The sequence below is a fragment of the Pieris napi genome, chromosome 1 (assembly GCF_905475465.1).
Source record: "Pieris napi chromosome 1, ilPieNapi1.2, whole genome shotgun sequence".
Classification (NCBI taxonomy): Eukaryota; Metazoa; Arthropoda; class Insecta; order Lepidoptera; family Pieridae; genus Pieris; species Pieris napi.
The window spans coordinates 13,291,712-13,306,347 of record NC_062234.1 but is presented as its reverse complement, the minus strand read 5'-3'; the positions used below and the strand labels follow the sequence as shown (position 1 = coordinate 13,306,347).

Genomic DNA, 14,636 nt, shown 5'->3' with positions numbered 1-14,636 from the left:
TAAGAGATCTTCCGTCTAGATTCTTTAAAAAGCGACTTAGTGAATTACTTTTAGAAAAAATTTACTATTTAGTAAATTAAAATAAGATTATTTGCATGAAACACCGTAATTGATATAAAGTTAATGATGTAATGTATATAATATAATAGACTAGATAATATAAGAATTGACTTTGAATAATAATGTAAAATTCTTTAAGACAAATGTTGTGCGCCATCGTGTGTGGAAGAATATGCGAACGATTTACGATTGTATCACCTTAACATTTTGAACCATATTCTTGCAATAAATAAATTATTATTATTATACAAATTAAGCTAGAGTATCTTTGAAGTAAGACTTCCGTCTCTTTCTGGCGAATAGTGTCTACGCTGTGAGCAAAAGAGACAGATAGAATTGCAATTGGACTAATTTAAGAATTCATATCGTTCCAGACGCATGCTTATAATGAAGGTATCAGCGCACATAGGGGAATTCACGCCGCGGCTAAGAGCACACATAGCGGCCCGTTACCCGTACTTGGCGATCCCAGCTGTCAGATACCCTCAACTCAGTCACGAGTTGTTCTGCAATATGTTCTATTTGCGCCATTTGTGCGACGAACACAAGTTCCCGGATTGGCCTATACCGGATTCAGTATGTATATATAGATTTTTGCTTAAAAATTCAAACGTATACAAAATCCTGCGTGATCGAGAGATGTCGTGTACGCACGAGTACGTGTCGTGTCTTAACTAAAAGAAAATCACAAATCCACTCAAATTTCATCAAAATCGTTCCAGCTTTTTTGAGGAGTTTAATTACAAATATGTACACGCACAGAAGATTTATTTGTATACACTATTCTGAGTGTAATATATGAAAAAGCAATCTAACAAAGTAACTTTGGACTAGGTGGGTCTTCTAAAGGACGTGTTAGAAGCGTGGCGTCGCGAGGTAGATAAAAAGCCAGCGTCGATGACAGCGGAACAAGCGTATATGGTGCTGGGGCTGAGTGGGAGTGGGCCTCAGGATGAAGCGGCTGTTCGGAAAGCCTATTACAAATTGGCACAGCAGTATCACCCTGATAAGAATCCCGAAGGACGGGTAAGAGATTTACATATTATGGCCCCTCTTTAATTAGGACTTATAATTGGATATTTTTTTTCTCTTTATGGCTCTGGCACGGATTGTGCATTAGCTAGCGTCAAGTATAAAATTGGACATTTATAAGTTTGTAAAATGTTATTCTTTCCTTTTTTCATAAACAACTTATGGGATTTGGGAGGATTACATATATTTTTCATTTAGATTTATGGTGTAATCCTGTCTATAGTCTGATTTTTAATTCCGTAGAATTCTGACAACTATCATTTTTTGACATGTCAGAGATTGCAAACTTTTTTGGACAGGTCCAATTTTCAATATCAATACGAGTTTGAACATCTAAGTCTACACATACATTTTATTTCTTTGTGAATGTATCCATTTTATTAAGTGCGATGTTTTACGGCGAGTGATAATTACGTCCCTTTTCCTCACAAACAGTAAAAAACGCACAAGTAAAGATATTTCAATATCACGAACAATATATCGCATTAACTTCAATTACTTTATTTTATTCTTTAGCTGGCATCACTGACTACTAATTCCAGGTTTAGTAAACCTTTAAAAAATAAAATGTTATCTTTTAAAAATCAGAGTATAAGTGAATGTGTTCTTTGAGAAAATAAAGTATCTTTGAACCGATCTACATCACGCCATGTTTTAATTACGTTTAAAATTAATCTAAATTAAAAAGCAATTTGAACGAAAACAATCTAATGATTTATGAAACAGTGATTAATATAGGACTGATGTGAAAAGGATAAATAGGAAGTATTTTCATATTTTCAAAGGATCGTTTTGAGGCCGTAAATCACGCATACGAGTTCCTCTGCAGTCGCAACGTGTGGTCGGGTGACGGACCGAACACGAATAACATTCTGCTCATATTACGCACTCAGACCATACTGTTCAAGAGATATTCTGAAGGTAAAGGAAATTGTTGATATATATTTAACATATCATATGCGTATTTTTTCAAGTGGTTATTTAAATTATAGTAGACTTTCTTTCTACGTGTGCATTTAACATTCGTTTGAATGGTTAAGGAAAACATCGTGTGAAAACCGGCTTGCCTTAGACCTAAAAAGTCGACGGCGTCTGTCAGGCACAGGAGGCTGATCACCTACTTGCCTATTATATTGACAAATTGATCATAAAACAGATACAGAACTCTGAGGCCCAGACTTAAAAAGGTGGTTACGCTGATTTTTATTTTTAATAAGACAGTACGTAATAAGGCCGATTATCTTATTTACAGTACTAGCCCCATACAAATACGCGGGCTACAAACAACTCCTGCGCACCATGCAGTTAGAGACAGAGGGTGAGCAATTGTTCGCGGAACAAGACGCATCTGTGGCATTGTTGCCCGCTGCTGCTGAACTTGCGCATGCGACTGTACACTGTTCTGCCTTGAATGCGGAGGAATTGTGCCGCGAGGATGGTTTACAGGTATAAACTTGAAATATATCCTTTATCAAAGGTTATTGATTCTTATTAAATATTATGGCGATAAAAATAGTATTTTCCAGTACTACATAATCAGGATATCACCAAGACCATTAAGTTTAACATTAGTACACGTCCTCTGACGAAGTGAAGACCTCCTTCAAATTCTTCCACTTGTCTCTCGTCCTCGCCACCATTTTCCAATCCCGCTTTTTTTTATTTCATCTTCCCAGTGTTCTGGTGATCGTGCTCTCTCTTATCTTCCCACTTTCTTGTTTGTTATGTTAATATTCAAAATAAACTTTGAAATATGTTATCTATTTCAATCTTCTTTTAGGTATCCTTGTATTTGTAGGCAAAGGTCTCCTCCAAATCCCGCCATTCTTCACTGCACTGTGCCACTCTCCGCCATGTACCTGCTGTTTCTTTAATATCGTCTACCCACCTTCTAATTTGTCTCCTTTTTCGTTTGCTGTACCTTTTAACTTAATTATTTTACGACTTAAGTTTGTGTTGTGAATTTGCCTCTCTTGCTTAGTAGCTTACAACACAATGCCTGCGCTCAGAAAATAGTAGCCTAAGTAAGGTGTAACTAAAATAAAGAACATTTTCAGAAAGTATTTTTTTTTATAATTGGCAGGTTCTAAGTTCGGCTCTGTCCCGCTGTGTATCAGTGTTGGGTGGTAGTAAAGCGGACAGTACAGCGGCCCGCGTGTGCGCACATTGCGCTCGTAGCTTCGCTGTTGCTGCCGGTTTTCCTTCTTGTCGGGCTGCTGCTGCTGCTCTGCCAAATCTTGCTGCAGATCTAGTGCCATTGCTCAAACGGCCGGTAAGAACCTATAACATTGTACTTTTAAGTCAGTTGGCTCAATACGCTAATTACAATAATACTTAAACATTTCGTTAGAAGATAATTAAACACAAAAATTGTTAGTATGTATATAACACAACGTTTTTCTTGTGTTCAAAATACTCACACAACATTAGTTATGTTCTATGCTATATTGTAGTTTTACGAGACTTTAGACGTTATACACTCTCTAGATCAAAAGATTGAATAGAACAATATATTTTTTTAATACACCGATTGTAACGTATACGATATAATAATACGTATACGTAAAAAATAAGGCTGAACTGGAGACAGCTCAAACATATTCAAATTCAAAATTAATTGTCATTGATAATGATTTTACGTGAATATTACAGCAATTGGGTGATACGGCATGCGCGGGCGCCGAAGCTGTTGCAGCGTTATCAGCGGAACCGACGTGTCGCGTTTTACTGGCGAAGGCCGGTGCCGTTCACGCGCTGTTGCCGCCCGTTCTGCAGTACGACTACACGCTCACCGAAAGTGGTATGGACACGGAGAAAGCGTCTAGCAAACAGGTATTTCAGATATTGATATAAACACACGTTTATATACATACGTACGTATACGTACACACGTACGTGTTGCCTTTTGCGATTATTAAATGTGTTTCACTTGGGTTTGAATTTGTTCTCTATATAACTGTACGACAAAGAACGGTTCGTTAGCCGTTGTTACACAATTTTAAAATAATAGACCCCAATCGCATTTCAATCTCGATCGAAATATTCTTAACAGTGTCGTATTAAGGGCAGATCTTCCAAAATCGACATGTGTCAGGCACATAAGCCTGATAACGTAGTTATTAAAAAAATTAACAATTTGAAGGCACTCCTTTTTATGGTACTTATTTTTTGGAAAATTATACAATAAATTACTTTGTAGGAGATCGCTAACCGTCTAGCAGTACAATGTGTACGCGCATTGTCCGCATTGTATGGACCTCACGAAGAGACTTCCCCAATAGACGACAGTGTTAAAGATGCCCTTCATCTTCTCCTGACACCATACCTTTGCTCCAAACTTGCCAATCCTGATACGCATGAGGTAAGTTTTCTTATTAAGCGAATGTTTAATAAAAGTTTATGATTCGATTTTACTCATGTTAATAATACGTTAGAAGCTTGTGCGCTATACGTGACAATTATTACGTGGGGTTTTTTCAAAACTATGATTTGGATAACGATTTATTGTAACAGCATAGTGTTTGAATAATTATTAAAAACTACATCCGCATCACTTGGATGGCTGGAAGTCTTCCACGGTCCGGCTTATCAAGAAATTTCTATCGCGAACTGTGGAGTCTACTCCCGGTAGTGGTCTACCCTGGGAGATACGACCTTAAGATACAATTGTTGCGATGACTGCCCTTTTTGAGCGTCCCGTTATCTGGTCCCTATTCAGTAAAAAATTATACCTTCAAATTAATACGTAATTACTATGAACTGTTTATTGATTTATATATAATTTAAAAACAATAACAATATTCTGCTAACCTTAAAACCAGTTTTGCTAAAGTTCTCTCAAGAAATAATTTTACTCGTTTTAAAAATATTTATAATTCACGCTATTGTGAAGCGTAATGTTGTAAAGCATATAGGCTTGGCCAACAATACAATTTATTAGCTAAAGAGTCTATAACATCAAAAAAAACAGAATAATATTTTTTCCTATAAATTTTCAGCTCCTAAAAACCCTAACATCCAACTGGAGAACGCCATATCTTGTATGGGATAACAGTACAAGAGCAGAACTACGAGAGATGCTTCGCGATTATCGCTACTTTAGTGATGATGAACCTCTTATAACGCCATTCGAATATTCTGCCCATGAGCGTTTGTTACTTGTTGGTGGGGTCTACTTACATATATACAATGAGCAGCCAGAGTTTACTATAGAGGTGAGTTTTTTAAACCAACTTTATGTGTGACTGTATGTTTGTCCTAAAATGTACCGAAACTAAAGTCGAGATGATCTAATTAAGATCAGGTATTCCATCAGATATTCCAACTTAGGCAACAGTCCAAGACTTGATGTTCTGAGGTGGTATTGGAAATATATTTTGTTTTTTTGTAGTGGATCACAATTGACAGTTAAAAATTTATTGACATTTTTGACCTTGTCATCTTGTTTTATACAAAATGAAGAAAATTTTCGCAGGTCTTAAAAAAAACTTACCTTTCGTGTTTATTAATAATGCGTTACGTTGGATTTTCTTTTTATAATTTTTTAATTTATACATATTAAAGTTAAAAGATTGGATAACATTTACACAAGTTATTCAATATCTGCTTTTTCACTACCGACAGAATGACAATATCAATTACATAATTATTTTTATTTACACCTAGGGACACTCATAGTCGAGACATGACACAAAATACGACCGTATGCCAATGATGTACCGGAGTCGTACTTTCACATCTCGATCATCTTACATTGTCTAAGTAATGACTTGATATAATGCTTACTTGCAGAATCCTCAACAATTCGTTTTAGACTTGTTGAAGTTCGTAGAAAGCGAAATACAAAAAGACTTGACGGATGAAAGGGCAGAACACATCACCCTTGCGTTGAATTCGCTCGCCCATTGTATTATTAAGAATCCAGGTTAGTATAACCTCCTCTATTGTTCCGCGATTTGTTTATTGTTCAGCTGAGTTTCATCATCGAACGTCGTTCCACAACCAGCTAGAAAACGTTATTTATCTCTCTGTTTGTTGTAATGTTTCTATTTCGTGTATAATTGTAATTTTTTACTCTTTGTTTTATAAGGAATTAAAAATTTGTATCTGTGGTTTAGCCTTTCAGGCATCAAGGTTCAACCCCTTAGTGGTTTGTTGGTATTTTTTGTACTTTTACTTTATTTATAATATATTAGCAATAAAAACTTGATTTAGACTGATCTTAGCTATGTACTAGAGGCTCGGAGGACTATCCCCCCGGCTGTGCAATGGTTTTTATTTTTGTGAGGCCGGCTTCTGACTCAAACGCCGGTCTGTTAAACACATAATGCCTACACCGACTTGCCTATTAGAAAAACACTATCACAAAATTTCAGGCCAAGACCAAGAGTTGATTTTTTTAAAGTTAAGAAGAGTGTATACGCTCGTGATATTGCTTTTATTTTCTTACGGAGTTTTACTATATCTATATCAAACTTCAAAACCACCAACAGAATTGTTTTTAAAAAACTTTTAGTACATGAAATTAATGCATAATTTTTTACTACTAACTAAATTCTTCAAATCGATAGGACGAGAAATTAGCAAGTTAAGCAGATAATTGAATAATCAGTTTTTGACCGCTCCGAAGCTAATTTGAGTGGAGGCTTGAAGAAGCTTTGCTGGGTATTTGCTATAGGAGGCATTACAAAATGTGTCTGACGTGTTGGAAAACATCTATTAAATTACCTAAAAAATTAATAAATCAAGTTTTTATAGAAATAGCATTTTACAAAGCCTTTTCTGTATTTTTATTTACCATTCTGAACGTATATGAGCTTTAAAAAAATTACTCCACGTTACCAACTGATAATAAATGAGTGACTCAAACTAAATATTTCAGGCGTAGAAATACAATGCAACGGCCAGTTCGGTTTAATCTTCGGCCTTTTATCTGCTCGGTCCCACCCACCGGTTTGCATTGCGGCCCTCCGCTGCGTCTCGGCTACGGCTGGTTGCCGCGAGTGCGTCGAAGATGTTGCCGCGAGCGGCCTTCTGGGACATTTGTTGCCGCTCCTTGTGGCCTCGCAACAGGTTGAGGCCGTGACCGCCATGTCCGCTTTGCTTGCCAGTACCGCGCTTGTTAGAGAGGCGTTGGCAAAAGGTATGTAAAGCTTAATATGTAACCATAAGTTGTTCTTAATATCAAATTCACAGACTACATTAAATAATGTCTTGGTTATTTATAAATATCTATGACTATAGTTATTACTTTTCGGGTATTTGTTTATTTAATTTTATCATAGATAAAAGTTACTTAAATTGACATTATAATATTATTTTTCTAATTTAATCTAAAAATTCCTATTCCCTACACAATATGTACAGCCAAGGCTGTACATTTTGCTCAATCAGGCTTTCTTAGTTTTATAAGCGTAGCAATTTCCTAAATCGTCGGAGTTACGCCCCGAGAGTATAGCCAGACATAGGCACTCTCTGTTACATTGCATTCATTCGTTACATAGCAATTAATATTTAATTATTTCGCAACATATATATATTATATATATTTTTAAATGATTCACACTATATGTCTTACCAAGTGATCAATAAAACATCGACCACAAATTCTGATGTTAATTTTAGTATAATTTTCAGGGGCTGTGATTTACCTTCTAGACCTCTTCTGCAATAGCAAATTACCAGAGATGAGAGAGGCTGCTATAGATTTGTTAGCTAGAATGATGTCCGACAAGTTGCATGGACCTAAGGTATGCTATATGACACAAATGACCAAATACTAAAAATTTTACTATAGATTATAGAGGTTCTCAACAGAGTTATGTTTCATAATTACTCATTAATTGTTGAGTTCCATGAAAAAAATAACTTTTTTAAAGTTGTAATATGTATTTAAAATAATTGAAGAAACTGTTACTGTTTTTTTTTTTGCTGTTTTTACTATTTCCGCAAGAGGACCCAAATTATACAGTACCTTACTACATTAATAATTTAAGGCTAATTTTTATAATGCGCGGTAGTTCTTAGTGTACCAATTTGACATATTGACGAAGAGTATTATGACATTATAAATAATGTATACTCTGATTTTTAATTCAGTAGAATTCTGACATGTCAGAGATGACAAACCCTTTGGCCAGACAGTGATGCTAAAGAATAAAATAAAGTTAATTCGATATATTGTTCGTGATTTTAAAATATTTGTTATTTCTTTATTAGGTCACTTGACTAAGTAAATATTTAGATTTACCTTTTTGTAGATAGATCGTGAAAAATACGTCGCATTTTATTTGTTATGGCTTTCAAATGGGTCAAATTTTTAGTAGCAACACTTATTTTATGGTCAGAATTCTACGGAATTAAAAATCAGAGAATAAATGTTTTAACTATTTTCACATTACATAATTATTTGGCGTGGCTGTGTTTTTGTAATTCATTCTTAGCACTTTGCATATACAAATATTGTTATTAATATAGGTCCGCCTAAGTATATCCCGGTACGTCCCGGGCGTGTTTGCCGAAGCCATGCGGGAAGCGGGGGGAGTGAGTGCCGTTCACATGTTTGACGGTAGTCACGAGCATCCAGAACTTGTGTGGAGCGACGAGTCGAGGCAACGGGTCCGCCAACTTGTTGCCCAGCTTAGAGATCAGTATGTATATGGAATGCGTGCAATAAAGTACAAAAAATAAATAAGTATCCGTTGATTCATACGTAAGGTTACGTGCGCGTTCGTTAGTTACAGCATACGCTATACGATTAATATTACATACTTAAATGCTAGAGTAAACTTGCAACGCAATGGACTATTTGTGTTATATGTATTTAATGTACAGGTTAAGAAAACAACCCATAAAATATATATCGGAGCAATGGCCCTGGTAGCGGCTGCCATTTTTACCCATTTGAAGTTATTATATTATAATGAAAATGGCAGCTGCTACCAGCGCCTTTGCTCCGACATATATTATTGACCACTTAGTGGATTGAATGTTTAAGAAAATGGTTCTAAATGCAAAAGGTTTCAATACAGTGTGATATTATATTACCGCCAGATTCGGTGGATTTATAATACATCAAACATTTCTAGACACTTCTCAAGACAAGTCCGTGACCCGTCCGTGCACTTTGAAGACCGTGAAGCAAATGACCGAGGCGAAGTACGGTGGGCGCCCCCTGGTGAAATCGTAGTCGGAGATGTATACCTCAAACTCTATCTACAGAATCCTCATTGGTCTCTACGAAGCCCTAAGAGGTTCCTACAGGAACTGCTCAGCGAAACTGTTACGGCGTTAGCTAAGGATACTTCAGAGGTGAGGTTTTATTCATACTACAAGAACTTAACTGTTTGTTCCGTTTACTCATTTGCAAAGTGATACGAGAGTGATAAGGAAAAAACATTCAATAGCTATTTGTAATAGCCAGTAAATTAACGAATTAATTAATTTAAAACTAAGTTTGTAATACAATAGAAGATCTAACTTAATATACGAAACAATGTTTGCTTTCCGATTCTGTGATTTTTCTTGTTGTTTTTCTAAATTTAAATTTTCACGTTTATATGTATATGTTAACGTAAAATTGTAAACACCGTTAGATTGTAATCTATCTCGCGAGATTATAAACTGTCGAAAGATTGTGAACCTCAGCTTACTGCTTACAATTTAACGTATTATTATTCGGTAGATTGTACTACACTAACTTAGTTATCATTCAAACTTCTTTGGTCAATTACAGATTAATTTTACTTTCCAACAATTTCATATAACTACCGAATAATAATACGTTAAATTGTAAGCAGTTCGTTGAGGTTCACAATCTTTCGACAGTTTATAATCTCGCGAGATAGATTACAATCTAACGGTGTTTACAATTTTACGGTGACATATACATCATTCTGCATAATAAGTACACCCCACATACACACCCTCTCGTACATACCCTCACTTTCACACCATCACACAACACACCTAAATTAGGTATTACTTAAATGTATTGTATATTTATTATTGTTTTTTTCTTTTGTAGGTGTTTGAACCTTTTTGTAGATATTATGTATTCCATATTTGGCTATATTTTTAGTGTAACTGTTTTTTGTTATTTTAATTTAATTTATGTTAGCTGTAAGATTACGAAATAAATAAATATTAAAAGCATTATTTTCCTACTATAATGCATTGAAGTAGTAATTATTTATACAAAAAAATATATATAAAATTTTGTTACTTATTATAGATAGAAGATTTATACAATCACTTACAGAGAATCTTTCTTAGTATTTTCTCTTACATTTTGGAGCCTAGTATTTATTTAATTAAAAATAAACAAATATTAATTCAGGGCAGTCGCGGTGACATATGCGCGAAGGCCTTAGCGGTATTGGTCCGATCTCAGCCGACGATGGCGGAGGCTTGTGCGCAGTTGGGCGAAGTGCCGAGACTCACCCGCCTGCTCACTTCGTGTCCGATACACGCCGTGCCCGTACTGGCTGCGTTGGCTAATTCACAGGTGAATATAAAATAATTAATATATCTGATGATTTAGATTGAGTGTATATTGTAAAGTTGACTTAAATTTACAATGTTTGACAATTGACATGCACTTACATAAATGTATACAGATAGCGATCATATTTCAACATAAATGATGCTCTTTGGGATAGTTTTTGTTTATAAATTATTTGTGGCCTGCCCATCGCCAATTGGATATTGCGACAGCCCTTACGACGTTTGTCACGCCAGTCTTTTCACGAATGGCCTTATTGCGTACGCGATCACATTTTACCCTTTCTTTTGCGAACTAGCGATCTGTGGAATCGGATCCCGGTGGGGATCTTCACTGAGAAATACGACGTCCAACTGTTCAAAGTAAGAGTGTACTCCTTCAAAGGCCGGCCACGTACACACTAAAAATGAGTGTCAATGTTCTGTGATGACTGCCCTTTTTGAGCGTCCCGTAGGCTCTTTTATTCCCCCCTATATATAAAAAAACATTGCACGCTCCATCGCTCGCCGTGCTACTCTTTCTTTCCTCCGTGGGTTATGTGAGCGTTATGGTTTCAGCTCTTTAAGTAAAGACAGGCAGGATCTTTGATTGAAGACCTTTCTTTTGAGTCTTATAAAAAGTAGAAGTAGTAGTGATATAGATTTATAAAATAATAAATAAATGCTACACAATAATTATAATATACGTACTAATGTTTTTATACCCGTGTCTTTACCATGACATTATGGAACATTCCGATATAGCCTAATGTAAGACTAACCTATTGTACTATTTTTTTATGGATTTTTAACATAAGTGTCCAATAACACTACTTACAGTCTCTATTAAAGGAAAGACACTCTGTTCTTCTGTTCTATTTTTTTCAGTCGCTGTTTAGCACTTAATACTAACGTGCACTAACACTAATTTACTAGTTAAAATGGTTTTGTACTTTTCAGCCTCACTGGGCCTGTGGTGTTGAGTTGAATAGTCTCGACATTCACATGATGAATGCCTATGATTAATTTAAATAACAACAAAAAAATGACTTTTTAAAACAGTATCTTACATCAATCAGTCTTCCCAAACCTGTAATATATATAGTTCTGGTCGACCTATTTTTTAAAATTTGTTCAGTACCAGGGATTCAAGTTAATAATTGTTTCAGGCGTGTGTAGCGGCGTTGTCGCAAACTGAAGTGATGTCAGGGCTAAAGACGGCTGTGAAGAGTTGTCGCGAAGTGGTCGGCGGTGCTTGTGAGGCGCTCGCTGCTATCTTTAACAGCTCGGCTAATACCGATAAATTAGTTTTGCAGGTATTTATATACGATATTGCTGAATAACCCGTCACGGGGCAGAAATATTGCTGTTTCATTGTGTTTTTTAAACACAATGAAACAGCAATATTTCAGCAAAAGTAAATTAAAACTACCTGTATGGTACAGGCCAACCACCTCAGTTGTTGTTGGATCCGACACTTAAACATGGAAGTGGTGACGGTATATAAAATAATTATTTATTCACAAAAATACATACACTATCCTTACAGTACTAAGCCAATACGATAATGTCAAAAATTATACAATAAAATATATAATATTATATTTAATAATAATTATTATTATGTATAATAATTATGTATTCATAATCGCACAATAAACAATTTAATTTTAATAAAATAAAAAAAAGTACTATAAAAAAATTAATTAATTTAACGATAGATCTAAAATGTTGTGAGTATGTAGTGTTAACAACGAAAAGATTTAATTGTTGAGAAATCATGGAGTCTAATTTTAATATAATGTTAGGTTTAGCTGTAATCTGGTCCGGTTAAAAAATCTATAAATCTCATTTGAGATTAAATCTAGATTTAAAAGAGTCTCCTTCGAATTTTCACTTTGTTAAAAAGGAAATGACATACAAAAATAAAATTTGTTTTATAATTTAAACTTTATGCTAAACGAGCAAAACCATAGAGTTAAGCGATAACCGCTGTCTGTAGTGTGCATTTCTTGCTATTAAATTAATGTATTAAAACTTATTTTACAGGCTTTAGACTCAGACCTAATAGGAGAGCTTCTATCCCTTCTAGAAAGTGGTATAGAAGGTGAAACAGCGGCAAGACTAGTGAACGCCCTCAAAGCGATGGCCCGTTCGAACGCGTACGGCGAACGCGTACGTACAACGCTGGCTAGATCACGTGTGTGGGAACAGTATTCTGCGCAGAGGCACGATCTGTTTATTACGTCTGCGCCTAATCAACATTCGCTTACAGGTATGTTAATTAAAGCTGCTGCATATTGTCTATTTTTTTTCCGTAAAACCTAGTATAATTTTAAAATTAATTTCTTATATTATGTAAATGGATAAATATTTCTTAAATTATTTGTCATCAAGATTTTATGCGATTTAATTTCTCTTCGGCAATCTCCGTTCTAAAGTCTTACAATATTTTTACACCGTAATCCAGAAATCGCTACGTTTTCTCTAGTTCAGAAAAATAGATTAGATATAAAATTTTAAAATAAATGAATTGAAATATCAATCTCTGTAAAAAAATATAATTGGAAATGAGTATTGAAAGTGGAATACTCAAAAATCTAGTTATTTTTATAGACAAATTATACCCTGTGAACCCTGACTATATATAGTGAATTTTTCTTGCACAATTTGATAATTGTGTGGTGAAGAGAAAATCGGTACATCTAAGACCTATTTGCCTCTAAATATATATAAATATGCAAAGAATCTGTCGCCAAAATGCTGAAACTTTCTTTCTCCTCATTGAATTCCATTCATAGGAACTCGGACCTTAAAATTTTATGGCCGACTCTGATTAGCTCTAGTCAGATATATTAGGTTGTTTTGTACAAAGTATTGATTCAAAACACGCTCAAAGAGCAGAAATCGACGAAATTCCTAAATAAATTTGCGCACAAAAATACATATATTTCCTGTTAAGTGCACAATTAAATCTTGAATAAGTTTGTTATTTGTTATTGTGTTTCCAATTTCGATTTAAGTTAATATAAAATTTAATTGATGAAATTGTTGTTGTTTTAAATGTAGGCTAGTCGTTATTACGATTGATTTATGAAACTTCAATTCGGTATTAAAAATAATCTTCGTTTCAGCGGCCCCTCATTCCGCGGGTTACTTGACAGCCCCGCCCGTCAACATTCCTGCGCAGCCGCCGCCCATCGACTGACGCACGCACGTCTCCCTTCTGGCGCATCCTCTCTAGTACGCTTTATCCTATTAATATGTTTATTCAAATATTTAGAAACGGACTGATCTGGATGGATTTTTTGTAAAAATGGATACCGAATCGTTTTGGATATATTCGGACGACAGACGCGTGTTACGTGACATTTTATAATCACGTGGTTTAGAAAAATTTCATGTTACTTTATATTGCACATTAAATTCTAAATTTTAGTTTTACAATTCCATATTTGATTTTAAAGCTTTAAATATCGCCGACTTTTTGTGTGTATCAACTCGTGTTAAAGCGGGCTTTTTAATTAAATAAATTTATAAATGATTTTTTTATATTCTATTCAGTTGTGGCAACATTATCAAAATTTACTAAATCATATTTAAGTGTATTTAACGATTATAAAAGATATTTTGAAATAGCCAATTTTTTTAAGTCAACATGTTTTAAAGAAATCCTAGAAAAAACTTTTGAGTACTTAATATGTACAGATAAAATCATTAAATGCATATATTTATTTCATTCAAAATGTTTCTTAAATTAGAGTACATCACATCGTAAAATACACTTAATAATAAAGTTGTAAAGTTGATTTTACAATTTTTTAAGCGTTTAAATTTAAGTTTTTTATCAACAGTACGAAATTATTAAAACTCATTACAATTAAAATATGATATATTTTTGTAATATATTATTAAAAACCGGTTATGGCGATCAATAATAACTATTTCATAATTTGGAAATAGTTTGATGGGTAATAAGGCCAAAAATGTTTGAAACGAATAAATTGTGAATATTCGCAGTCACATAAAAGAAATGTAGGGCCTACTACTCAATTTCAAATAGT

General features: G+C 34.6%; 1 protein-coding gene across 4 annotated transcripts in view; it reads left to right on the top strand.

The window, feature by feature from the left end:
- The window catches only part of LOC125054896 (dnaJ homolog subfamily C member 13), a 31,006-nt gene extending 17,001 nt beyond the window's left edge, over positions 1-14,005 (top strand). For all 4 annotated transcript variants that reach the window (XM_047657052.1, XM_047657061.1, XM_047657069.1 and 1 more), the window contains 17 exons: positions 435-636; positions 895-1,086; positions 1,878-2,013; positions 2,345-2,538; positions 3,176-3,364; positions 3,745-3,924; positions 4,292-4,453; positions 5,091-5,306; positions 5,884-6,016; positions 6,974-7,234; positions 7,729-7,841; positions 8,569-8,741; positions 9,180-9,402; positions 10,430-10,597; positions 11,742-11,888; positions 12,622-12,847; positions 13,707-14,005. In XM_047657052.1, the coding sequence (XP_047513008.1) occupies positions 435-636; positions 895-1,086; positions 1,878-2,013; positions 2,345-2,538; positions 3,176-3,364; positions 3,745-3,924; positions 4,292-4,453; positions 5,091-5,306; positions 5,884-6,016; positions 6,974-7,234; positions 7,729-7,841; positions 8,569-8,741; positions 9,180-9,402; positions 10,430-10,597; positions 11,742-11,888; positions 12,622-12,847; positions 13,707-13,780 (2,989 nt within the window). In that variant the 3' untranslated portion in view covers positions 13,781-14,005. The remainder of the gene's footprint in view (positions 1-434; positions 637-894; positions 1,087-1,877; positions 2,014-2,344; positions 2,539-3,175; positions 3,365-3,744; positions 3,925-4,291; positions 4,454-5,090; positions 5,307-5,883; positions 6,017-6,973; positions 7,235-7,728; positions 7,842-8,568; positions 8,742-9,179; positions 9,403-10,429; positions 10,598-11,741; positions 11,889-12,621; positions 12,848-13,706) is intronic.
- Positions 14,006-14,636: the final 631 nt, after the last annotated feature.